This window comes from Abramis brama (genome assembly GCF_963993115.1).
Source record: "Abramis brama genome assembly, chromosome: 1".
Taxonomy (NCBI): domain Eukaryota; kingdom Metazoa; phylum Chordata; class Actinopteri; order Cypriniformes; family Leuciscidae; genus Abramis; species Abramis brama.
In genome coordinates this window covers 19764409-19792083 of record NC_139963.1, presented here as the reverse complement: position 1 = coordinate 19792083, position 27675 = coordinate 19764409, and the positions used below count along the sequence as shown (strand labels likewise).

General features: G+C 37.0%; 2 protein-coding genes across 3 annotated transcripts in view; both read right to left on the bottom strand.

Annotated features, from left to right (window-relative positions):
- grid2ipa (glutamate receptor, ionotropic, delta 2 (Grid2) interacting protein, a) overlaps positions 1-10956 on the bottom strand; it is a 28345-nt gene extending 17389 nt beyond the window's left edge. The window contains exons 1-5 of the mRNA XM_084136162.1: positions 10629-10956; positions 10289-10330; positions 9149-9402; positions 7983-8315; positions 7699-7853 (exon numbers count right to left, since the gene is read on the bottom strand). Coding sequence (XP_083992288.1) covers positions 7699-7853; positions 7983-8315; positions 9149-9402; positions 10289-10330; positions 10629-10716 — 872 coding nt within the window. The 5' untranslated portion in view covers positions 10717-10956. The remainder of the gene's footprint in view (positions 1-7698; positions 7854-7982; positions 8316-9148; positions 9403-10288; positions 10331-10628) is intronic.
- A 2259-nt stretch (positions 10957-13215) lies between these two features.
- Positions 13216-27663, bottom strand: e4f1 (E4F transcription factor 1). 2 transcript variants are annotated; one of them, XM_084125630.1, is made up of 15 exons: positions 27398-27663; positions 26622-26731; positions 25124-25214; positions 24704-24852; positions 24483-24603; positions 23697-23849; positions 23390-23499; positions 21210-21434; positions 21004-21118; positions 19012-19229; positions 17894-18092; positions 16142-16308; positions 15212-15274; positions 13961-15094; positions 13216-13560 (listed from the first exon to the last, which is right to left on the bottom strand). In XM_084125630.1, exons 1-14 carry the CDS (start codon positions 27489-27491, stop codon positions 14744-14746), a joined length of 2166 nt encoding a protein of 721 aa, XP_083981756.1. In that variant the 5' UTR covers positions 27492-27663; the 3' UTR covers positions 13216-13560; positions 13961-14743. The 2 variants fall into 2 exon arrangements, with proteins under 2 accessions (XP_083981756.1, XP_083981755.1); XM_084125629.1 differs by lacking the exon at positions 13216-13560 and having other exon boundaries at positions 14053-15094; positions 26622-26752; positions 27398-27533.
- Between the last annotated feature and the right edge of the window lie 12 nt (positions 27664-27675).

Here is a 27675-nt window from a genome sequence, read left to right as displayed (position 1 = left end):
TCATATTTTTCATCTCAAAATGAATAAAACATATGAATGATTTAGCCTATAAAGAAAATTGCGCCTATACTAGGGCTATTAACATTTTTGCTTTGTTTTTATTTTGTAATTCTCATTATTCTCAATGATTATTGTCATTTCGTTCTCATTTTTGTAATAACCATTATTATCAGTAATAATCATTTTAATCAGTAATTGAATTTACTTTCTGCAATATATCATTTCTCTTTTTATCATTTATTAATTTAATTATTCCTCATTTGGGTGAAAAATATGATCTGTTAATATAGCAATTGTGAGTTTGACTTAATTATAACAATTCAACCACAAATAATACATATTTTGCGTGCTGCCTGTCAACGTCATCAGCTATATCTATATATATATATATATATATATATATATAAATGTATATAAATAAATATATAAATATATATAAACCCACACTGATTCTGTGAAGTAAATTCTATATTAGTACTCAATTTAAGCTTTAATGTAAATTAATGTGTAAATATCAACGTTATAAAATTAAGTAAAACTTTCTGATACTGGTGTTCCCATCATGCACTGAGGAATAATTAATAAGGTTGCAATTTTCACTGTTTTACAGCTGTATCTACGCTGTTTTATCATTGCTTTTGTTGTTAGGTTTAGTTACTTGCTGTTTTGTGACATTTGGAGTTCATTTTCTACTCAAAAAGACACATTCATACTCAAAAATTATCAATAAATTAGTTATTGTGTACCAAGTATTGAGATCTCAGTGTTTGGATGGGTACCACATTACTTCTATTACACAGTCATGTTGACAATGTTTTAATTACATACACTTTAAAAGCATGGCTTAATTCAGTGTTATATTGTTTGAGAATTTGTACTTTACACAGAATATTGCAAAGTAAACTTATTAAAGTAGATATTACTCAACAAACTTTAACCGGCCAAATTAAAGTTAAACTTATTTTCTTTGTTAATTTTACTTAACTTAGTTAAGTAGATTTTACATAATTCCATATATGAAATTGACTTAAAAAATATGCATGCAAAAACTTGCGAAAGGAAAATTTAGTATATTTTACTTATTGTTTTTTTCTGTGCACTAAATGTGCATTACCCACTGGACTATTTTGACTAATCAGAAAGCCGAAGATATCGCATAAAACTGAACGAACCCATGCATCATCAAGGACACTATCACAATTCACAACCCAGAACCAGCTTCAGTCTGGGTTAAACTCCAGATGCACTCATCTCAAACACTGCTTCAAAACTAGTTTAGCTGCAGGACACAGATTCTACTTTGGGCAACAAGTGGAGAAACAACACGATACCAAAACTGTGTACAGTGAAAAAGTAAACATAAGGTCCTTAAAATAAAATAAAACTATGAAATTGATTAATATTATCATGAACAGCATAGACCAAACAATCAGTAAGATTTTAAGTAATAATTTTAGTCACCAAGTATACATTAAATAAATCAAAAGTGACAGTAAAGACATTTATAATGTTACAAAAAAGCTGTTGTCAGGGATATGTTAATTTGGTCTGTTTCTGTAGTACTTCGAGTTGGTTTGTCCCTGTCGTTGTTGATTGTTTTGAGTTGTTATCCTGTTATTTGGTTTACTTTGCACTGTTTCTAGATTTACCTTGTTTCTTGCCTGTGCTTTCCCTGTCTATACAGCCCTGTTTGTTCAGTTCTTTGTCTTGTGTTGTTTATGCTGCCACATGTTTTCCTGTGATCTTTTTCATTGTAGATTATCTTTTTTGGAGTGATGGTGAAATTAAGCTTTGCAAAGCACCGAGGCTCTCCCCTCAACTGTATTGTAAAATGGTTCGACATCTTGTGGTCAAAAGGTGGAAAAGGCTGCCTTTGCGTCCCAGGCTTTGCTTTCAGGAGATACACTTTACTTCAGTACATAGAATATGCATTGTGGATGACTGGATCTCCCCTTACAGTTGAGGAGCCTAAGGAGGACGCCCAATCCACACACGCCATGCTCATTCCAGCCACGACAGTCCATTGTTACTCCCACCCAGACTACCTTTGCCGCCTCCTCTACCCAAGCAGGCCAGTCCTTCGGCCCCACCTCTTGCTGCCTTGCAACTCGGATCCGCCTCGAGTCTTCCAGTCTCCAGCTCTGCCTTTGCAAGTGGATCTCCTTGGCTTTACCTTGGCCCGTCGACCATTTGGCTCCACCTTGGCTCCTCGTCCCCTTTGCTCCACCTGGAACCGTCGTCCTTACCGCTCCAACGAGCTACCTCGTCCCTCCGGCCCCGCCTTGGTCAATCGTCGCTCTGTGGTAAGATGGTGATGCCGGAAGTGACTCCGCCTTAAGACATCTAGCCTTTATATGGATATCTATGGTTGACTCCACCTTGGATCCTCCTAGCATCAGTCCTGCCGAGGGCCTTCGTCTTGGTTATTCTCTGGGTTCCCACCTGGCTCCTCCTGCTTTTATCTCCTCAGTGGCTCCTTCAGCCATCATCGCCTCCCTGGCTTCTCTTCCGTCATGGGTTGTCCTGTCCGCCAGTTCTGCGTCCTCTACCCAAGCCCTGCCCACCATCCTCTGTTGGACTTTTGTTTTGGTTACAGCGTGAAAACGCGCCTTCCCATGGACATGTAATGTCAGGGATAATGTTTAGTTTGTCTGTGTTTCTGTAGTACTTTGAGTTGGTTTGTCTCTGTCGTTGTTCATTGTTATCCAGTAAGTTGATCTGCACTGTTTCTAGATCAGTTTCCTTTGTCTGTGTTTATTAGTTACCATGGTTTTTGATTTCCTGGCAGTGTAAATAACAAATACTATTAAGTGATTTTAATAATAACAATAATGTACAGACCTCAACAATAAAGGATATTAGAAGATTTTTGTCTTCTGTAAAAGTTGATAAGCCTGTTTATTTATTTATTTGATTAGCAGCATTTTATTACTTGCATTTAGCATAATTTGTAGCATCATCTGATCAGAACAGATCTGAAAACTGTATTTGTAAAAACTGAATCGTTCCTTGTTCTATATCTAATCACAATAGTACTGAGGTGAAGATTAGATTATAAACTGCAATTGCCGCAATTGTAACTGCAATTGTACATATAAATAATAGCCTCATATACTGTACATGCATGCTTTCACTCCACATTACATTATCCCTGTTTGTATAAAGTTGTTGTATTCCATATACAACATATGTTGTTCTTCTAGCCTCTGAAGACCTCAGAGCCCAGCAATTGTGAAACATTAGATTCCAAGCAAAAACAAAACTAATACTAACTTAAAACTAATATTTTCTAAGATTCATGTGTCATTCATTCACACTTACTGTACCCAAGTACAACAGTGCAACAGAACTCTCATCAGTGTATTCCTTCTTAAAAGTTTCCCCAAAAACTCTTAATGCAACTGAAATCCACATTTCTCACAAAGTTAACTTTTATTTAGTTCAAGATGCCCTCAATTAGAAGGAGGTCACACTAAATCTAAAATTAACCCCGAGTCAGAGAGGGGAGGGAACGCAGATCAAGGACACACTTTTCAAAATGAATGAAGGTGGGAATGAAGAACGTATTAGAGTCTCAATTATAAAAGACATTTATTAACACATGTGAACTCAAAACCCATTTCAAACTGTTTTAATTCCTCTTTGTATAGTTATAATCGACATAAAGCATGCCATGCACTTTACAAACTGATGAAAAAGCTTTAATATTTATTTTCTACTTGCTCTCTAGATCTATGAGTCGAATAATGCTTGAAATGGCATAACTGATTAAAGAGTAAATTAAAAAGAGTCTAGAAAATGAATCAAACCCCAACTTCTGAAACTATAGTTTCTCTGAGCATGAGAAGGTTCTCCTTACCGAAAACGCCTGAGTCCCATCTCTCCTTCACATTACGTCTCAAAGAAACAATGAGATGTTCTTGATCTCAGTGCAGGATTCTTCATAGAGCTGAAATAATCATTCACTGAATAAAACAGGATAGTTGGAAAAGCCATTATGTCCAGTAGCCAGATGAGGAGATGCTTATTAGCGCCAACTTGAGAAGCGATGACGTTGCATGTATGAAGAAGGAAACTTCGGTTCACGTCATCATCGAGTCAGCTTTGGCAAGATCGCCTACACTGCCAAGCTGGGTTGCCTTGGGGAGTTTAACGTTAGAAAGGAGTCTACATCCAGAACTGTAGACCAGATGCCTTCAACTGCAGACGAGAGGCAAAGTCGCAGCTGCTTCAAAGGTGAAGAGAGAGAGAATAGAATAAAAGAGTGCAGCAAGAACAGAGAGAGAGAGAGGAGAGAGAGAGAGAGAGAGAGAGAGAGAGAGAGAGAGAGAGAGAGAGAGAGAGAGAGAGAGAGAGCGAGAGAGAGAGAGAGAGAGAGAGAGAGAGAGAGAATAGATACTCTGTCCCACTGGATATCTAAGGCAGGTCATCATGTAGGAGAGAGTTATTCAATCCGATCCATATAATGCATGAGTTAAGATCCTTGAAGTATCCAGGTTCACAAGGACAAAAGCAGAAAACTCTTGAGTTTGCACAACCGACACCAACCAGATAAAAAGTCCCAAAATCTAGTTAGCTGGATCTCTGTACCTCAGCTGTAGTTTAAATCAAGAAAGTTGTTATGTGGATTTTGTTCAAACTTCTGGTGCGTCACGGACCTAAGAGAGATTTATTACAAGAAGTAGGCTGCATAAAAATAGGGAGGTTCCATGGGGAGAACTGGGCAAATTTTTGCAGGGACAGAGCGCAGCACACAAACTGGTCAGCGCTCGAGTCCACTGAAGGACAGTGAAAATGCAATTAGTGTCTGAACTATCTTTTCATTCAATTGAAAGTCAAATGTGATCAATATTTAAAACAAACACCAACAATAATATTCTAATACCAAAACTTCTCATAAAGACATGCAGCAATATCCTATAAAAGAGTAACTTCCCTCTGAACGATGGACAATGACAGCAAACTGAAGCTTGTGCAAATACAAAAATGTTTCTTACTTGTTAAAAAAGGCTTTCATGGTTCCTGATAATACAAGGATAGGCTTAGCAAGAGTGTAATCAGAAGAAGCTGACGAGAAGTGTGAATCCAGGTATCTGGAGCATGCTGTCCTTCTTCATAATTCACTCTTCATGAAGGTAAGAGCACTCCAAAACAGTTCCCATTTCTGAGAGTTTAAACTTAAAACATAACATCTTTATATGATAAATACTTGATGAAACAGTATTTTATCTGGTAAACCTCACAGACTGGTAGCCAGAGGCGGTTGCTGTTAAAACTGCTCTGTTAGTGAAACTGAAAACCTTTCAGCTTTGAGACGAGTCAAATTCTCCTGACAAAAACCCTCATCAGCGAGTTATTACTGCAACAGAACCGACAAACCTAAGACATTTCTTAGAGAGCATATTTATTTTCACAAAATATAATATTGAATCTAATTATAATAAATAAATGATAATAAAGGTCTCTATAATATCAAATAATTAATAATAAATCTAATAAGAATAATAATAATAATAGATTTAATTATATAAAAATTAGGGAGGCACCGACTATTGGCCAATTATTGGTATCGGCCAATATTATTGTCACTATTGGCCATAGGCTAATTGTTTAAAACAGCCAATGATCAGTCATATCCTGTCAATTAAAAAGAGTTGGAAAAATATGTCTCTTGTGTTGTGTTGAATTAAGGGCTTTTGAAGTTAACATGATGATGCATTGATGCTTAACAGTGCCGTTAAAGCAGGATCTATTCGAATCTATGCAGTTCAAGCCAGGGTATTTCCCTTAAACCAAACATTATTTGTAGCACACTTCCTATCCAATAATCGCAAAGAGCTTTGACGCTCTTAAATGTGATGTGACAGATCGCTGTAGCGCCTCAGTTCAAGCGGCAGAGCGGAGCGCGAGTCTTTACTTCAATACACTTCAATACAATAGCACGAAAAAACATGCATGAACATCAGAAGGTATGTTGAAAGATACAGAACAACTTACCAATGTAGTCGCTCAATCAGTATTTCAGTTGCGGAAAAAGGTATTTATTGGTGTTATAGAAGAGTATATTATGTTGTACTGTAAAGCACTTTGGATAAACTCATGTTATTTGTAATTGTACCCTATAAATAATAGAGAAAAGATGTCAATAAAATAGCTTGTGCACAGTGTTACTTAACTTTGCATTTAGCCAATGTTCACATTTTGTTAGTTAGCTATAAAACACTGAAGAAAAGCTTATCTACTGTTAATTATATATGTATGATTGAATACATTTGTCATGAAGATAACTGTTAATGAAATCTACCTTATGTGCAGCTAAATTGTCTACAAATATTTCCGTTTTTATTTGAGTGTAATTATTATACCTGAAAATAAATAGCAGTTAAATATAATAGTTTGGGCTCTGTTGCAAATTTTAACCTCTAATATTATAGTGTACCAACTGAGAGGGTTCCCTGTATAGATTAAAGCATTAATTGGGAGATTTTTTTTTTTTCCTTAAGAAACACAAAGTATTGGTATTGGCAGATATTTAGAAAAATCTGCTATCTGTATCGGCGGAGACAGTCTTGGCGCATCTCTAATTAAAATTGAATAATATTTTCATTCAATCTGTGATCTAATTGTTTATGATGATACAAATGTTAAGGAATGATGAAATACATCATCTATGATCAAAGGTTTTATATATAAAAATATGCAAAGAATTTTTTGGATTAAGCCATAAGCATGTTGAAACAAACTAAAGAGTCAGATAAAGCTAAACTTAGATAGCTGACATGATGTTATAGGGCTTATGCGCAACTTAACTTCCGTAATCGGTATAACAGATCGCATCGCTTCGAGTTCAGGTCTTTTCTATGTGTTACGTGAAGAAATTATAAAGATAAAGATAATTCATTAATAATGATAATGACAAAACTGAAGCATAAAACTAACAGGGAGACTCTGAAGCTGAGCATCAGAGGAGAGTGTTATTAGGAGGTATCTTTTGTACGAGAACATGGTAAAAAACAGACGATGCAAAGAAATACAACACTATCAATGGCTTTGATTGAAATACAACAAATAGCTTTCTTAACCACGGCTGCATATGTGAAAGTGGATTGATCCAAGTTTCCAAGTGCTATAAAGATGGTGTTACTCTCATTTTAATGAAAATTCTGAGAGAAATAATCTCTAATGAATGATTTTTATCCTAATCAGCACCTCCTCTATTGTTAGATAGGAAAAGACATTAGACAAAAGACAAGAGGTAGTACTACATTCAGTTAACAATTTCTTAGCACCATTCATTTCCACTACAGGCGGGACAATTCAGATTCACAATATAAAACACAAGCATCCAGTTCATGGCTGTCCTGATTGTCTTGAAGCTCACATTACACAACTTTGGCTGGATTCTGCGGTTACAGAATGATTTCCAAAGTTTGCAACAAAACCCCCGGATAGCGGCCAAATCAGCGCTCTCTGCAGTTGCAGATGTTTAAGTATGAGTAGGTCAGCAACGCGATCTGTGCCTGTCTTGAGGTGCGATATTTTCAAATCTTGTAGTGTGTGCAATGCAAGACAAGGTGGAACTAATTCAGCCAATAAAATAAAATTCAGCATTGTCCACAATCCAAACACAAAGAGGAAACTTAAAAAAGAAAAAAGGAGGCGGGTCATATAACAGGGTTCATGAAAGCTCACTGGTACCTGATGCTGTCAATCAGTTGCTGATGCTCCTCGGTGAGCAGTATTTCTGGAAGTGTGGATGCCAGCCCTTCAACATCCCTCTCATTTGCATACTGCTTCAGCAAATCAAACAGCCTCTCTTTCACCTCAGGCTCCTCCCCTAAAATCTCCTCGACCTATAAAAATTCAAAACAGACAATTTTACACACACACACACTTTTTATACTGGGGTTTGAAACGCTGTTGAAAATCTAACTGACTTTTGGGGGTTCGAGTTACAGTTTTTACATGCCTTCAGGACTGACCTTCTTGTTGAACTCTAGAGCTTTGTGCTTGCGGTCATGCCTCACGATGTCTCCGGTCTGATAGGTCTCCTTCATGCTGCTGCTGGTGCGCTTCTGCCAACGGTTAATACGGAGCACGCCGAGACGCAGCGTACGTCCCTGAGAGGCCTTGATCATGGCTGCCGCCGTCTCGTGCTGTTTCACTGGAATCCCATTCACCTCCATCACATAGTCTCCAGCTCGCAGTCCACTCCGGCCCGCTGGAGAGTTGGGCATGCAGTTCTCCACCAGCAGGGGACTGTCTCCCACTATGGTGAAGCCAAAACGACCATCAGGCCCTGGGGCAATGTCCAGCTGTGGTGGTTAGTTTTTGCAAAGGAAAAAGAAGAGAGATCTGAATTCTCTTTTAGACAACAAGGTTACCTTCAATCTATCTATCTATCTATCTATCTATCTATCTATCTATCTATCTATCTATCTATCCGTCCATCCATCCATTCATCTAACATCTATCCATCTATCTATCCGTCTGTCTATCCATCCACCCATCCATCCATCCATTCGTCCATCCGTCCGTCTATCCATCTATCTGTCTATCTATCTGTCTGTATGCCCGTCTATCTATCCATCCATCCATCCATCTATCTGTCCGTCTATCCATCTAACCATCTATCCGTCTGTCTATCCGTCCGTCTATCCGTCCACTCATCCATCCATCCATCCATCCATCCATCCGTCCATCCATCCGTCCGTCAGTCCATCCATCCATCTGTCTATCTGTCTTTCTGTCCGTCTATCCATCCATCCATCCATCTATCTATATGTCCGTCTATCCATCCATCCATCCATCCGTCCGTCCATCCATCCATCCATCCAGCCATCCATCCATCCATCCATCCATCCATCCATCCATCCATCCGTCCGTCAGTCCATCCATCCGTCTATCTGTCTTTCTGTCCGTCTATCCATCCATCCATCCATCCATCCATCCATCTATCTATATGTCCGTCTATCCATCCATCCATCTATCCGTTCGTCCATCCATCCATCCATCCATCCGTCCATCCATCCATCCATCCATCCATCCATCCATCCATCCATCCATCCATCCATCCATCCATCCATCCATCCATCCATCCATCTCATTATTAACAGTAAAATATAACATCAATAAAAAACAAACTGACCTGTTCAATTCTAGACACGACTCCGATGCTGGGTGGCACAGTCTTGAGGGTCTGAGCCAGAGCGACGAGAGCTTTGGTGCTGAGAGAGGAGACGTTCTGCCCATCGATCTCCAGAACCTGGTCACCTGGCTGCAGCCCGGCCATGTAAGCGCTGCTGCCCTCCACCACAGAGAGGATGTAACTGGGTCCATCTCCACCCAGCTTAAAGCCAAAGTCCTCTGGCCAACCCTGGTTATTTGCTGGAAGGCCCAGTTCTGGGAAAAAGTCAATAAATTATGTATATGAACAGAAATAGAATAATGAGCCCCTAAACAAAGGGGGGAGGGGGGTCAATATCAAAAGTAGGAATCAGTGTGTGGTGTGTCCACCAGCTGCTTTAAGTCCTACAGTGCATCTCATCCTCATGGACCGCAGAAGATCTGCCAGTTCTTGTTGTGAGATGTTACTACACTCTTCCACCAAGACATCTGCAAGTTCTCATATTCATGGATCAGCTGTCCTTTCTCTCTCCCTGTAAAACCGTCTCACTGTCTTACATTATGAACATTGCAGTGTATTGCTCTGTTCACATCTGCAGCAGGACCATGGCATATTCAGAGACACTGACAGGTGATCACATGTCAGATGATCAGAGACCCTGAGCATCTTTCTTCTGGTGTTTTTCAGAGTCAGTAGAAAGGTCTCTTTAGTGTCCTACATTGTAACTGAGTCTTCCGCCTGTTAACTGTTAGTGTCTGATGGACTGTTCCACTGGGGCATGAGCAATAATTGTTTTTGCTTCATTGTACAAGCATGTAAAACATCATTTAAACCCTTTCAAATAAAGAGATGTAAAGCTCAAAATTACCTTTAAAATACAGTATCTTGAAAAAGGGACATACACACGCACGCACGCACAATATACTCAACAATATATCTCAAGTAAAATCTAAAAATTCAGAATTCTAACTTTAAAAATATTCACACCAAAAGGCATCTGCCCAAAACCCATCCATCCATCTAGATTTAAGTAAATTAATAAAATAAAATGTTGGAAGACTGTCAAAATCCACACATCTATTCACATCAGATCTATCTAGTTCATTTGATTTGTGTGACCTAATAACAAAAAAAAGAAGGTCAAGCAATTACTTTACGCACCAATATTCAGTGGGAATTCTCTCAGCACGTTAGGGTTTGGGTCTGTGGAAGTGAAGAAACACATTAATTTGTGTATATATGCATGTATGTATATGTATACATTATATATATATATTACCATATTATATAAGGATCTACACTCTGGAGAAAAAAATGGACTATTTACTTATATATAAATATACATAATATAGTATATAGTGCATCTAAATTATTTAATAAAACATATGATCTTTAATATAATATCTAAAATACAAGAATATTTTTCTCAGGTAATGACTCAAAGGTAATGACTATGCAGTCACCGCCTTACAGAGCTCCATGTTTTGCTTTAGGAACTTACAGAAATCTTTGGAGGCACTGCGGGATCCTGATCGGCTTTGGCGAAGAGAGAAACGGCCCTTCTGGCTCTTCAAAAATCTTCTCATCATGGCTTCTGGGTCTTCTGAATGGTATTGAAGTCAAGCTCTACGAGGTCACCTCAGGTCAGGTCATCGCCCTCCTCAACAAGTCACTGCTCCATTTTTACCAAAAAAGCCATCAGTGAAGGAACTGATCCAGCAGGTTTAGCTTCCATCGATGAAGAAATCAGTCCAGTGTAGATCAAGAGAGCGCTGTCAAGCTCTCTGCAGCCGTGGCTCTACATCTCCACTAAGTTGGTCCAGTCCTAACTCTCATGCAGAGCACCGAGCAGAAATCTGGGACAAGCTAGCTGGGTCTTTTAATGATTCTTTTGCAAGAAAAAGGTACAGTGAAGCCCCATTTTTCTATAAATACCTCCCTCCCTCTCTCTCTCTCTCTGTGTGATGCTGGTGGTTTGGGCCCTCTCTCAGGGCTGAGGACTGACCCAGAAACTGCCTGTCAGAGCAGCAAAGGATGGCGCTCCGATTAGAGATCCTCAGAGATGCTGTGGTACAGTTAGATATAGTCTGGTACATTTAACTCCAATTCCCAGTCTAAGAATCTGATCCATTCTTCCAACTGTTCCTTATACAGCACAAAAAACGGTCTCAGAACAGCAGGAATGGTTAACCTCCAACACTGCAGTGAGAGGTATGATTTAATATGATATTATTAGCATTTACAGCATGACGTCAGAAAGTAATGAGGAGATGTGGCACTCAGGGCTGGTAACCAGAAGGTTGCTGGTTTGACCTCAGCTAAGAAAAAGCAACAGCACATCACAATTGTGCCCTTAACCTCAGGTTGTAGGGAAGCAATTAAAGTGTAGGGAAGTACTTTGTTTACTTTCATGAAAATAAATATACTCCAATTACCTTTGAACAAAAGGGTGAATCTCCCAAAACAACAAATATTTAAACTAAAATAAAAAACCTAAAATAAAAAACAAAAGAACAACATAATATTATATATATATATATATATATATATATATATATATATATATATATATATATATATACACACAAAAGTTATTCAAAACAAAAAAATATATTTAAAATTAAATAAAATACACAAATATATAAAATTTAAACAAAACAAAAAATAAATAAAAGTAAAATAAAATAAACTAAACAAAACAAAAGCAAAGTAAATTCAAAACAAAATAATTAAATATATACATTTTAAACATATAAAACTAAAAACAAAACAAAAAGAAACAAAAAATACAATTTAAACTAAACAAAAAAATAAATAACACAAAACTAAAATAAACAAAGGCCAAGTAAAATACCTAAATATATACTTTTAAACAAAACAAAAATAGTTTAGAAAACAAAACAAAAAGAAACAAATCTATTAAATGTAAACAAAACTAAAATTAATAAAACTAAAATGAACAAAAGTAAAATAAAATCAAAACAAAGAAATATATACATTTTAAACAAAACAAAAAGAAACAAAAAATTTAATAAAACAAAACCTAAAAATAAATAAACTAAAATAAACAAAACAAAAGCCAAGTAAAATCAAAACAAAATAACAAAATATCTAAAACTTAAAACAAATATATAAAACAAAAGAAAAAGAAACAAATCTATAAAATGTAAACAAAATAATAAATAAATAAAACTAAAATAAACAAAAGAAGAGTCAAGTAAAATCAAAACAACCAAATATATACATTTTAAACAAAACTAAAATAATATATAAAACTAAAAGAAAAATAAATCTATAAAATGTAAACAAAATAAAAACAATTAAATAAAAAAAATATCAAAATGTAAACAAACTAAATTAAATAAAACAAGTAAAATAAAAAATAAAATGAAAATATCGTATTACAACAATGAGAATATACAAGATATTGTGCTTAATTGTCAAAAAAATATTAACAGTGCTTTTTTATATATATATAAAATACAATCTTATTTGTATGTTTTGATTGTGGGGTGAAATGTGACCTGAATATCTATAAACGTCCAGTGAGATCATTTAAAAAAGGAATACTTGCTGGCTATAATGGAGAGATAACAGTAATATATAATGTGTGTTAAAAGGCATATGATGTTAAAAGATGACCCTTGATAACCCCATTTAATATCACTCTGAAACTTGTCAAACCAGAGGGCTTTTCAACGGATCAGTAGCAAGTCAGGTCAGGATTCAATTATAGCTGGAAATAAAAGACAGATGTCATAATATATGGGCATATGTGAAGGCCTGGAGGGGCAAAGCACTGCGCATGTGTGCAATGATGAGCTGATGGGAAGGAGGACAAGTAGAGTCAAGGTGACCAAAGCTTCATCATGAACCCGATCTGCCAGAATGAAGCGTCTACTGCTACATCTATCTATCGCCTAATGAAAGAACAGAGCGGACGTGAAAAATACACCAACCTCGTACTGTATTTGCCTTGCCAAATCTCAAGACGACAGAAGCCATGCGGGCTTGTAGACTGTCAGTCACAAGTTCAATGTTTTGAGCTTTCTATTCATAAAAGGAACAACGTATCCACAAAAATATGATGCAGCACAACTGTTTTTATTTTGATCAAATAAAAGCATAAGAGACCTCTTTCAAAAACATATAAAAATCTTACCGACCCAAACTTTTGAATGGTGGTGTACTAAGTTTGTAAAAATATTGGGTGATATTGGGTATTAGAACTGGCCAGATGTATGTTTATAGCCGAATCGCGTCATTTCTCTTCCACAAGCATCGGTGAACGTCTTCCACTGGTCAAACAGATAGTCCCATCCCAAACTCACGTCATTGCCAATGTTGCTGTGTCCAGCTGGTCAGACAAATAAAGCGATGTTTCGTAAGCACCACAGAGCCAGTCTTTCCTCACAGTTCTCTCTGCATCTGACCTGGAAAAGAAGAAAGTATTTTAACATTGAATAATGACACACTTTGCGACAGCTGCCATTGGGCATTCCTTATTCTTGAGCCCCGCCCTCTGCTGAATTAAAAAAGGCCTTGCCTATAAGCAAGGACTAAAATAAAGCAGTTCAATGTGAATTAATATTGATTCTGGAATATTAAAAAAAAAATCTATTTTAAAATAATAATAAAAAAATCGATTTTTCCCCAGCCCTAATGGACATCCATATAGTCCATCAGTTTGTTTAAATAGGCAAAAATTACAGTAATGCACTTATTATGAGCATAATCATTAAAATATACCTTCAGCCACTTATTATACAAATTATTAAACATGTTAACATTACCACTGTGGTTTAAAAGAAAAAGAAAAAGAAGCTTACTAACCTTGACTGGCCAAAACCATATCCAATTTTTCAACTCCTGTCTGGATTATTTACTTCGAAATAGCAGAAAGGCACTGTCTCCATGTGCAGGTATTAAGTCAGAAAACCGAACGTTTATTGAAAACTCCTATTGAAAAAGAACATATTTAGACATATTTAGCTCTTTTCTGATTTGAAACACTCCAGAAAGCCTTGTCCCATAGGCATTTTATAATGTTTTTAATCAACCGGGGGGATGAAATATTATGGCAGAGATGCTTTCAATAAAGCTTAACATGCTTCTTGTGCACAGAATATTCCTTTTAGGAGATGACACATGCCGAAATGAGAACTGATCAATGACTGAAAAAATACAGAGGTGCATAAAAATATATTTCATATTTTGTACTTTCACTCCCTGCCAGTTGTTGTATTGGTGGAAAGATGTTATAATACACATTCATGATGAGTAGATGATATCTTATATGATTACGTGCCATTCAGCAGGAGAGAAATGTTGGTATGGCGGCATCACTGCAATGAAAGCTGTACAATATATCTTAGGTTGTAATATCTGTTGTCAAATGAATAGAACAGAAACATGGTTTTACAGTCCATTGAAAATGCCATCGTTCATTAGTAGAACCTGCAGCTCGAAAGTGATCCGTTTAAAACCCGAACACAAAGTTTTTGAATCCATCAGGCCTTCCACATGCAGTGCAAAACATGTGGAATAAAGCCTCACAGAGAACGGAAATGCAACACCACCGCTGTTAAAATATATAAACTTAACGAAACCTGCATCTTAGACCACCACCACAGTCTGGATTTCCACTTCGTCAGGTGAAGCAATGACATACTGCTCCTCTTGCTCGATTGGCTCAATGTTCTCGGCTGTAACCATTGTAACTGTGGTGTGGGGCGTCTCGATGGCGCCCTCTGTTGTCGCGGTAAGGAGGGTGCCATCGCTAATGGCATTTGCAAGTGTCATTGCCACCTGTTCGGTCAAACTCTCTGGTGTGGCGATTGTGATGGTGTCTCCGCAGTCCGAGATGCCGGGCGTTTCGTCGGCGGCCACGTTACGCACGATGATCTGGTGGCCTCCGTGTGATTGGCTCACGATTTGCTGCACCACCTTCATGATGTGACTGTCCATCTGAAGTCAGACACGTTGAGCAATGTGGTTAACTCTATTTGGTTCATAAATTCCTTTTTTTTTTTTTACCTTGCTAATATTTGCTTTAAGTTGACATTGACAAAAGTGAAAAGTGACCTGCTGCTGACTGTCTTGAATTATTGCCAGTTCCTCCCCTTGAGCTGCTTCCTCAACTGGTGCCTGCAAAAACATGAGACAAAATCTGTATTTTTAACAAAATCATAGTGCTTATATCGCAACAACTAATCTCTCAATGGATACGTTTTTAGATAAATACTTGGCCGTCCATTTTATTGATTATAAAAATATTATTAAACATACACTACTGTTAGAAGGTTTGAGGCCAGTATGATTTAAAAAAAAATATATCAAAAAAATAAATAAAAATAGTTTTATTCAGCAAGGACGCATTAAACTGAATATTTATCAAAGGTGACAGTAATGTGACAAATAATTTCTATTTCAAATAAATGCTGTTCTTTTGAAGTGTCCATTCATTAAAAGAATACTTAAAAAAATAAAATCATGGTTTCCATAAAAATATGAAGCAGCACAACTGTTTTCAACATTGATAATAATAATAATAATAATAATAATAAGAAATGTTTCTTGAGCATCAAATCATCATATTAGAATGATTTATAAATGATCATGTGACACTGAAGACTGGAGTAATGATGCTGAAAATTCAGCTTTGATCACAGGAATAAATTATATTTTAAAACATATTTAAATAGAAAACAGTTGTTTTAAATTGAAATAATATTTCACAATATTACTGTTTTTTACTGTATTTTTGATCAAACAAATGTAGTCTTAGTGAGAATAAGAGACTTCTTTCAAAAACATTTAAAAAAATCTTACAGACTCCAAACTTTTGTTGTGTACATAATGGTGAAAATCATATATATTGCCGGTATACATGTAATGACATGAAAATATACGAAAACTAATTCAAATTAAAACAAAAGACATCAAATTGGTTGGATTTTCATCAAAATCTCATGTCACATAGCACGCATACAGTAACACAAGTGACGCATTTACCCCTATGATGTATTCCTGAGTGTCGGCCACTACTGAGGAGAACTCCACCAGCACAGCATGAGGGTCGTCTGATACGATAGTGGTGGAGACGTTCTCAGCCGTCACCTCCTGCTCATCAGAGCTCCCTGCGTGTTCAGAGTCCTTCTGCTGCGTAGCGAAACAGCCTCCTGACCACACGCACACAAACATACAGTCATCACCAATGACAACTGTAAAGGGCCTTTCACACCAAGAATGATAACACTCTGTTTATCATAAGCACACGCTACAGTTTTGTCATCTGGTGCTTTAAATGCTCTTTAAAGCAGGATGGGCTCTGATTGGCTGTCAATGTTTTGATCATTGGAAAGCATCTTTTGCAGCGATTTTTGTGTGAGCATATCAGTGAACACCCCTGACCACTCGGTGAGTTTCACATCTTTGTAAACGAAAGTTTAATGCGTTTTAGGAAGGATTGTTCCAGTGCACCTATGCAGCCATTGTGGAGGTGGGGGGGTGCTACCATAGAAACCGAAAATTCTCGGGCCAGCAGCATGTGTCCAAATTTCAATCTTAACCGTTCTATTTCATCAGAAACGATCTGAAAACAGGGCTTTAAGTGTAAAATACCGAACTTGTCCTTTAACAAAATACAAATACAGTGCAATGCATAAGTTAATACACCCATGCTAAAGTTGACTAAAAAGAGGAATAAAAAATCATATTTTGGAAATTGAACTTAATGCCTTAATTTAAAAAATTAGGAAAAATCCAACCTTTAAGGACACCAATTTTCTTTGTGAATGAATAATGTATCGTAAATAAATAAATGTTCTTCCTTAAAATACATGGTGCATAAGTGTGTACACCCCTATGTTAAATTCCCATAGAGGCAGGCAGATTTTTATTTTTAAGTATTTTTTTTAAATAAATTTTTAGGATACTATGCATCCTGATAAAGTTCCCTTGGCCTTTGGAATTAAAATAGCCCCACATCATCACATAGCCTTCACCATACCTAGAGATTGGCATGGTTTTATTTCAGTTAGCCTAAAAGCTGCTTTGATTTGCATTGAGAGATGATCTTATGGAAAGTACCCCATGCCAATCTCTAGGTATGGTGAAGGCTATGTGATGATGTGGGGCTATTTTAATTCCAAAGGCCAAGGGAACTTTATCAGGATGCATAGTATCCTAAAAATTAATAAATAAAAAATACTTAAAAATAAAAATCTGCCTGCCTCTATGGGAATTTAACATAGGGGTGTACACACTTATGCACCATGTATTTTAAGGATTTATTTATTTACGATACATTATTCATTCACAAAGAAAATTGGTGTCCTAAAAGGTTGGATTTTTCCTAATTTTTTAAATTAAGGCATTAAGTTCAATTTCCAAAATATGATTTTTTATTCCTCTTTTTAGTCAACTTTAGCATGGGTGTATTAACTTATGCATTGCACTGTATGTGGCTCAAAAGGGTTTGAAATCCATATCCATATCAGACACGTCATTTCAAGACATGAGTTAAAAAAAAAAAGAGTTTAATTCAATACAAAATAGCAATATAAACACTTATCCATACAGACAATCTGCCCCTAAGAAATATTTATAGATTTTGTAGCTTATATTTAGGACTTTTAATATGCCAGAAAACATGTTATATTTATACTGACCTTGTTTACTAGTTGTCGTCGAACATTCACTTCAGTATTGGTGTTTTAATTCATTTGAATGGTTAATTAATAACAATTCTACATATTTACAAACCTTTAGCTCGCAGGTGGCGGTTCAGCGTTCCATGCTCAGCAAAGCCCCGCCCACATTTCGAGCACTTGAAGGGTTTTTCTCCCGTATGATGTCGGATGTGACGTACTAAAGCGCTTTTTTCCCGGAAGCCACGGGAGCAGTGCGTACACACGTATGGCTTTTCGTCTGCATGAGTGCGATGGTGGACCTGCAGGGCATTCTGGAACACAACGGATATGAGTCGGCATGAAACCGAAGTTGTGATAGTCTTTTGTGACATATGTCTGAGTGAAACGGCTTCTCGAACAAGCAAAAATGTAGGGCAGAACTTAATTTTGTCCAAAAGGATTTTTGCTATTTCTGTGATCTCATGTGAGTGACAGGTTGTCCTGCCACCGCGCCAGTAAATCATTTATAATAAATACTGCAATATTGCATAAAAAAAAAAGAATGATCAATTTAAATTTTCATGATGACTTTACGGATGACACTAGCTATGTTTCCATCCACCTATTTTTATGTGCATTTTGGGATATAGCATAAAAAACACCGGATGGAAATTCCAAGATTGAGGCAGATATATTTTTTATCCGATAAGACATGAACATAAACTAAGATAAAAACACATTTACAGAATAAATCCCCCTCTATGCACAACAGAAAACTCATGTGACTTTGCCTCAACAGTGGATGTGATTGGATAACTGGACTTAGCGGCGACTAATTTCATTGCACAGCACCGATCATTCGATCATTCTGAAACGTCTCAGCCAAAGTCTGTCATCAGAATTATTTGGTTTAATTCCCTCCCGGAAGCGTATCAAACACCAGCATTCGAACACAAAGTAGCATGTCAGCGTTTACTGTGAACTAAAATTTAATAATTTTATGATGTACTAAAAAAGAGCCACAGTTTCTTCCCCGATTGCAGCAACTTCCATTTTTATTACAGATATTTTGCGCCAATTTCCCAGGAAGTGACAATTTTGTTCTCTTGAACACGAAATGGAAACGCTGCTTTAATCGCAATTTTTTTATGCGACATTCTAATTTTGCACAAGTTAAACTCTGGATGGAAACATATCTACTGTATAAACCCAAGGATTGTTTTTACATATTGTTCTTCTGTGGTGTCTCACCTTGGTCTTGTAACTCTTGTCACAGAAGCTGCAATGGTACGGCCTATCATCCGAATGAGCTCTCATGTGTTCCCGCACGTGTCCGATGGCTTTAAACTGTTTGCCGCACTCTCCGCATTTGTACCGCCGCTCGCTGACGTGCGTCTCCATGTGTTTCTTCAGCACGTAGCCTGTCAGAAACTCCTTCTGACATGTTAAGCACTTAAAAGGCTTATAACCTGTGGAGGGAAAAAAAACACCTTTGAAAAAGTTTTCATAATTAGGTCCCACTTTATATTAAAGGGATAGTTCACCCAAAATTGAAAATTAGCCCATGATTTACTCACCCTCAAGCCATCCTAGGTGAATATAACTTTCTTCTTTCAGACGAATACAATCAGAGTTATATTAAAAAAATGTCCTGGCTCTTCCAAGCTTTATAATGGGAGTGAATGGCTGGAGAAAATTTGAAGCCCAAAAAAGTGCATCCATCCATCATTAAAGTAATCCATATGGCTCCGGGGGGTTAATTTGCGTTTGTGTAAGGAACATATTTAAAACTTTATAAAACATAATCACTAGCTTCCGACAGACGGCCGTACGCATCGATTTACGGTGGAAGAGTGACCCCTGACCCGATGCACAACGAATTAGCAAAAACACTGGCCGCGAATTAGCCATTTTAAGAGAAATGTCGGAGGATTTCTATATAATAGAAGAGGAGCTTCAATTTGTTGCACAGCCCTATTTGTTTAAACCACGAGAGGCTTCTAAGCTTACGATACTCCTTGCTTGTTGCATGTAAGAGTTGGGTTACTTTTGTGGCGCAAGTCGACTTGCATAGTATCCGTACAGTCGTCTGGAGGAAGCTAGTTATTTTAGATGATAAAGTTATAAATATAGGTGTTTTTTCTTACAAAAACCCATGGGTTCGCTTTAGAAGGCCTTTATGGCGCTTTTCCATTACCAGTACCAGCTCGACTCGACTCGCTTTTCCATTGCAGATAGTACCTCCACAATAGTACCTGGTCGTCATAGCAACGCCACAGGAAACTGCCGTGACTTAATCTTCTACGCGAATCACCCGCTACCCACACACACAGGACAATGGAGGAAATCGAGTGTATGCTGTTTTTGTTGTTTTTTATTCAGGATACTCCGTCTGGTGCGTGCAATGATGACGCAGTGAATAGTGATGATTCTCTCTGACCAATCAGCAGTCTTAGTATCGCCTCAGCTCGCTTAGAACCTCGCCGGAGGTGGTACGAAAAAAAGTACCTGGAAGCAGGTACAGGTACAACTTTTACACATTGGAAAACCAAAAAAAGCCGAGTCGAGTCAAGGCGAGGCGAGACGAGCTGGTACTGTGTAGTGGAAAAGCGCCATAATTAACCCCCCGGAGCCGTGTGGAGTATTTTTATCATGGATGGATGCACTTTTTTGGCTTCAAATTTTCTCCAGCCATTCACACACATTATAAAGCAAGGATTAGCCAGGACATTTTTTAATATAACTCCAGATGTATTCGTCTGAAAGAAGAATGTCTTGTACACCTAGGATGGCTTGAGGGTGAGTAAATCATGGGGTAATTTTCATTTTTGGGTGAACTAACCCTTTAAGTGTCTTTAACTACTATGCACTAAGATTTAGATTAATCATTTGATATACCGGTAATGCGCAAATTGTGCAGATACATGTTGTACTCATATTTATAAAAAACCTGCATGTAATTACATCTGAGATTAATTTCTGTAATTACATACATAATTATAATGTAGAGCCTTCCCTTACTTCTTAACCCACCCTAAAACCTAACCATGCCACCAAACATGTCCCTAACCATACCTGTATCCCACCTCAATAGCAGCAAAAGTGTTTGGCAAAATAAAATGTAAACATAGTAGTTAAAGACACCTAATATAAAGTGTGACTTATACTTACATAATTAATACATTTAACATTTAATAAGTAGGTTTGTGGGAAATTAATAAAATGCTTTTAAATGGGGCCTACCAACATGCCCTTTGACATGGACCCTCAGGTAGGCCAATGTCTTGAACATGCGCTCACAGTGAGGACATTTGTATAATTTTGACTCAACAGGTTCTCCTTCCTTCACAGATGAATCCTACCATGGATAAAAAGAGTTTGAAGTCTCATTTGTGTTGCTCTGCAATTTTATTGTAATAAAACGTGCCACCACGACCTTATAAACTCACCTGCGCCTCTTCGGACACGGTCTCCACACACTCTTCTGTCACCTGGATGTCAGTGAGTCTGGTCTCGGCCTCAGGAGACTGCAGGATGGCTTTAGGTGATCGGGCCTCTGCCTGCTCAGCTGCCTCTGTGGCTTCGGTCTCCAGCGCGATGCCAGAGTTGATGATGGCCTGGCAGATTAGATTGTCGGCTTCAACCACAGACGCAGTTTGAGGCTGAGACACCACCTGTTACGGACAGAGCAGAGAACGGCCTTAAAAAGCAACTACTTCTACCATTCAAAAGTTTGGGGTCAATAAGGGTTTTTAATGTTTTTGAAAAAAAGAACTTGTGCTCACCAAGGTTGCATTTATTTGATTAAAAATACAGTAAAAACTGTGTATTGTGGGATATTATTACAATTTAAAGTAACTGTTTTCTATGTTAATCTGTTTTAAATTGTAATTTTATTCCTGTGATATCAAAGATGAATTTTCAGCATCACATGATTCTTCAGAAATGCGTCCCATGATTCTTTGATGAATAGAAAGTTCATCGTTCAACAAAGTTCAACACTCCACCGTTTTTTTAAATAGGGCTTATTCACCTTCTTTCCTACATTTAGATAGGTGGGCAAATGCATTTTTGTCTCAGTGCATGCATTGTTTTAGTTTGACAGGGTCGGCACTAGCTTAGCTTAGCATAATGAATGGAATCCTTTGTTGCCAGCTAGCATGGCCTGAGTAAAAGTGATATAACATTTTTTAAAAACCCACCTAATTACTTCTTGTGGCCTGCGTATTCACAACAAGTACAAATAGCGATGCAGATTAACACTAGGCGATTTCCTAGGCAGATATTGACTTGGGACTATATTAGGGGGAAGCACAGGCGAAGCACTGCTGCTTAGGCGCAGAGATATCACGCCCAAGTAGCAGTGCTTCGCCTGTGCTTCCCCCTAATATAGTCCTTAATATATAAGTCAATATCTGCCTAGGAAATCGCCTAGTGTTAATCTGCATCACTATTTGTACTTGTTGTGAATACGCAGACCACAAGAAGTAATTAGGTGGGTTTTTAAAAAATTTTATATCACTTTTACTCAGGCCATGCTAGCTGGCAACAAAGGATTCCATTCATTATGCTAAGCTAAGCTAGCGCCGACCCTGTCAAACTAAAACAATGCATGCAAAAATGCATTTGCCCACCTATCTAAATGTAGGAAAGAAAGTGAATAAGCCCTATTTCAAAAAACGGTGGAGTGTTCCTTTAAAAAATGTCTTTACTGTCACTTTTGATCAATTTAATGTGTCCTTGCTGAATAAAAGTACTACTTTTTTACTGACCCACCCTTTTAAACACATGAATCTCATTTTTTTAGGATAAATACAAACATTTTTTTAGTGAGTTCCTTCTTTGAAAAATTATGTTTTTTCTTTGTTAAACCTATAAAGTAAATAAAAGTATTTTGGGTTTTAGTTTAAAAACAAATCATTGTAATAATGTCCATTTTAATGATGTAACACTTTACAATAAGGTTCACTTTCTTAATATGCATTAAATACTGTTAACATAGTTAATGATTTAGGCATCAATAACTAACAATAATAATAAAAAAGATCTCAAGATAAATGCTCATTTATAAATATACTATTATTCTTTGATTATTTATATTTGTTCATAATACATTCATTTAAAATGCTAAACATGTGTATGTAGAAATTAACATTAACCTAGATTAAAAATACGGTAAATGTATTTCTTATTGTTAGTTTTGTGAAATCTAACACATTAAGTAATGTTGTCAAATTGTCTAATGTTCAGCTATTATAGTAAATTTTCCATGTAAAGAAAACTTAACAATTGTTGAAACAATGGATAATGAAATGTAAAAATATTATAATTATAAATATTAAATAATCAATGTAAAAAAAATTATACTTTTTAAACATTTAAATTAAAAAAAAATCTAAATTTACATCATACAAAACATTAAAATGATCAATATATGTTTAAAAATGGCAAGGGGAAATCCAACCAAGCAAAATCTTTAACATGAACCCTTGTCATATGCTTAAATATAAAAACGTAAAATTGCAGCCCCCCAATATGCAGTAATCGTTAATGCTAAATGTATTTGTTTCAATTAGTGCAATTCAACATGCTGTTTTTGCATAATATACTATGTCTGTTAGTCTCAGACCTGTTGCACTTGTCCTAGCACCTCGATTTGGATGATCTCCTGGCCAGCTTCCACCACTCTCACAACAGGAATTTGCTCCTTCTCAGCTTCAGGATGTGACGGCTGAACTTCTAGAACGATACCCAACAGTGGCAGAATCAGAAAACCTCCCTTTTACAACAGTTGTCACATTAAAAACAAAACACTATTGTGACAAACAATATCAGCTAAAAATGTTGGCCAACAAAAACCATGTCCTACGGATATTTTCAAACGACACCCTTCTATCAATGGTCACTATTAAAAGCCATTGTGAGATGCGAATTACCTTTCTGAACTCCATCTTTGCTGACAAGTATCTCTTTACACTGACTGTAGCGGATCTTCTCAGTGCAAGGCGTGAGAGACTTCAGGTGTCTGGTGAGAGCTCCGGACTCTCTGAACGCAAGTCCACACTGATTGCAGCGGTACGGACGCTCATCTACAGAAGAAAATTACATCATGATTTGATTCCTCAAAAGACAACCTTGAAAACTTAAAGGAAACCTATTATACTTTACATTTTCAACTCTCTTTAGTGTGAAATGTCACTGTTTGAGCATGAAAAAGGTCTATAAAGTTACTCCAAAGTCATACTCTCCATATCAGTGTGCACCGTTTCTGAACTCCCTGAAACGCCTCTATTGTAGTCTTGAGTTTTCTTCCATCACAGTGTCCCTCATTTTAAATAATTCCTGCCCAAGGCATATGCAAATTAAAGGGGCAGGGCCTGGTTGAGGTAAGTAGTATTGAAACTCGTGGTTATGATAAGGGGCGTGACATATCCCAAACACGCTCAAAGCAGTTGACCAATCACAACACACTGATCCAGCCGACCAATCAGAGCGCATTGTGCTTTTCAGAAGGAGGAGCTTCATAGAGACAGGAACTAAACAGAGTGTTTCTGACAGACTGGGAAGAGAGGTGCTGCAAAATTCAAGAATGAAAACCTATTCTAGTAGACCACAAAAACAAAATCAAGACTTTGAAAAAGGGCATAATATGGCCTCTTTAAATAGACGCTATATAACTTTCACTACCTAGTATAGTCCAGTATAATGGACTATAGATTTACCTGTGTGTCGACGCTTGTGTCGGATCAACGAACCCTTGGTCCTAAACGCAGTCTCACATATTTCACACTTAAAATCCTTCTGATCGGTGTGCGTGAACATGTGGGTTCTCAGAATATTTGTCTAAGGGACATAGAAATGGATCAAGTGAGTTTTAGTTGCATATTCACAAATATGACACATAGCAGTATTTAAATGCATAAAAAGTGATCAAATATTGTACCGTTTTAAAGGTCTTATCACATATCTCACAGATGTATCGTCCCTCTGTGTTTAACTTCCAAACCACTTTTGCAGGACTGGGACTGTCATCCTCGCTTGCAGAGCATCTTCTCTTTTTTCCTCCAGCTGCCGCCTTTTTATCCGTCTTGCCTAAAAGAACAAAGCAACTTCATTTAGTACCCAAACAAAGACAGATGGACTGGTAAATTACGTTAAATTCACCCCCAAATGATCCCATTGTAATCATACTGTATATAACTATGGAGAGCAGATGTCTTGTTTGGCTTTGGACGACCCTGTATTTAAGACAAATTCAAATAAGTTGGGACATCATGAAAAGGTCCTGTCCCATTCAAATTGGGCTTCTGGCCCCCCCATGACAATGATATTTTACTGACTTTAATAACAAAAAGTGCAGTACCTGCACTGGACGTTCCTGCTTCATCAGATGAACAGTCATTTTCACTTATTTTCACCTCAATGGAAGCGCCTTCATTAGGGACAACATTTGTCTGATGGAGGAGACAGACAGATATTTCCTACATTGAAGTCAAGGTACATTTTTACATTTACAGATTCTTGAGTCTTGAATTAGTTTTCAAAATATAGGGTCAGTAAGATTTTTTTTAAATGTTTTAGAAAGAAGTCTCTTTTGCTCACCAAGGCTGCATTTATTTGACCAAAAACAAAATATTGTGAAACATTATTAAAATGATTAGTATTATTTAAATACTTTTTCAAATGTATTTTATGGCAAAGCTGAATTTTCAGCATCATTACTCCAGTCTTCAGTGTCACATGATCCTTCAGAAATCATTCTAATATGATGATTTGATGCTCAAGAAACATTTCTGCTTATGCTGAAAACAGTTGTGCTGCTTAAAGTGACCCCTATTATGATATTAGTATTTTAGGTTCATCGCGTTTAGGTTTACATGCATCCAAGGTGAAAAAAAATAACAAATAAATAAACTTTGATTTTCTCATAATATGTATTGCAGCGTCACCTCTTTTCTCACTGCCTGAAACAGTTCGATAAAAGATTCTGTCTCTCTAAACCCCTCTGTCCCGAGAGCTACTCTGCTCTGATTGGTCAGATGACCCAGTCTGTTGTGATTGGACTACTCTGCTCTGATTGGTCAGATGACCCAGTGTGTTGTGATTGGTCTACTCTACTCTGATTGGTCAGATGTGTTGCCCAGTCTGTTGTGATTGGTCTACTCTGCTCTGATTGGTCAGATGACCCAGTCTGTTGTGATTGGACTACCCTGCTCTGATTGGTCAGATGACTCAGTCTGTTGTGATTGGTCACTCTGCTCTGATTGGTCAGATGACCCAGTCTGTTGTGATTGGCCTACTCTGCTCTGATTGGTCAGATCTGTTGCCCAGTCTGTTGTGATTGGTCTACTCTGCACTGCTTAAGGTAATATCCGAAAAAGCATAATAGGGACACTTTATTTTTTTGTAAGATCCGTAAATACATTCAGAAAATTTGAAAGAACAGCAGTTATTTGAAATAGAAATCTTTGTAACGTTATGTCTTTACTGTCACTTTGAACAAATATGTCCGCTGAAGAGTAAAAAGTAGTAATTTCTTTCAAAAATAAAATCTAACTGATCCCAAACTTTGAACGTGTATGTGTATCGATGTGAATACAAATATTTATTTTAGGTGAAATGTTTTTAAAGTAAAAGATAATAACATGGAATGTTTGGCTGTACAGTTTACTTTGCATGCATTTAACGTACAGTATGTTGATGAATAAAAGTCACAAAGCTTCCCAGAAATTACTACTCGTTTTGCTGGTTTATATGGTTAATCTCAGAGAGATTTTCCCCAACAAGAAATATGTACAGTAAAGTCACTCTGGATGTGAAAGTATCCGCTCAATAAGGAATTATAACAATATCACACAGACCTGATGGTCTTGCAGAGGACGCTTGCAGTTCCTGTTGAGTTTATGTTGGATGAAAGCATCCAGAGCAGAAAACTCCTCCAGACATCTGCCACATTTATGAATATCCTCATCTGACAGGGAACACAAACATACTGACCTAACTTCAATTTTACAGATCATGCACATTGTGAAATTATCTGTGCAAAGTTAAACTTAAAATGAAATAAACAATTATTTACTGATCTAAAATAAATCACATTTTCACACAGCTGTGGCATCATTTTTTTTTTGCATCTAAAAAAGTTATTATAAGCAAAATAAATATATTTATATGATATACATTAAATAGTAAATAATTAAATATCATTTATTAATTGTGCATTTAGGACAGAAAATGCTAGCAAGAAAGACAAAGCAATTTTATTCCATGAATATTTAAAATGTAATTTCCATCACAGAAAGCTATTCAACAAAATGCATAATTTAAGGTGCAACTGACTTTGTTGTGGAAATGGCCATTGTGTTTTTTTAAGAGTGTTGATTTTCTTTTATATAAAAATCTACATGATCAAAAGTGATCAGTCTTTACTGTTGCAGCAAGAACATGGGTGAGCTGTTAGATCTTCTTCATCCAATACAGTACGATGCTAAGCAGCATTAGCAGCCTAAACATGCTGCTCAAAAATAACATTGCAGCTAATGGAGACTTTGCTAGCGTGACTGAACGACCCAAAGTCAGGCCCACACATTTAATCACGTTTTTACTATGTGATTGTGTCCCGTAACACTGGCTCTACCTTCGTCTCCAAGAGTGGTTTGGATGGTGATGATGTTGCTATGCTCCGTTTGGTCGGTAACTGTTGCTGCCGTATTATTATTTTCTTCAGTCATGTCGTTCCAGACCTCCGTCTCTGTCGCAACGCTTCAGCAAGGAAAACATGGCGGATTTACGACCTCGTAGTCATAACAACAAAAGGGCGGCGAGTTGAGCGAGAGCGAGCAGCGCGTCATTGTAAATTCAAAATGAAGGCGCGCTCCTCTCACATATTCTCCATCTCCAGTCAAATCGGTTCTT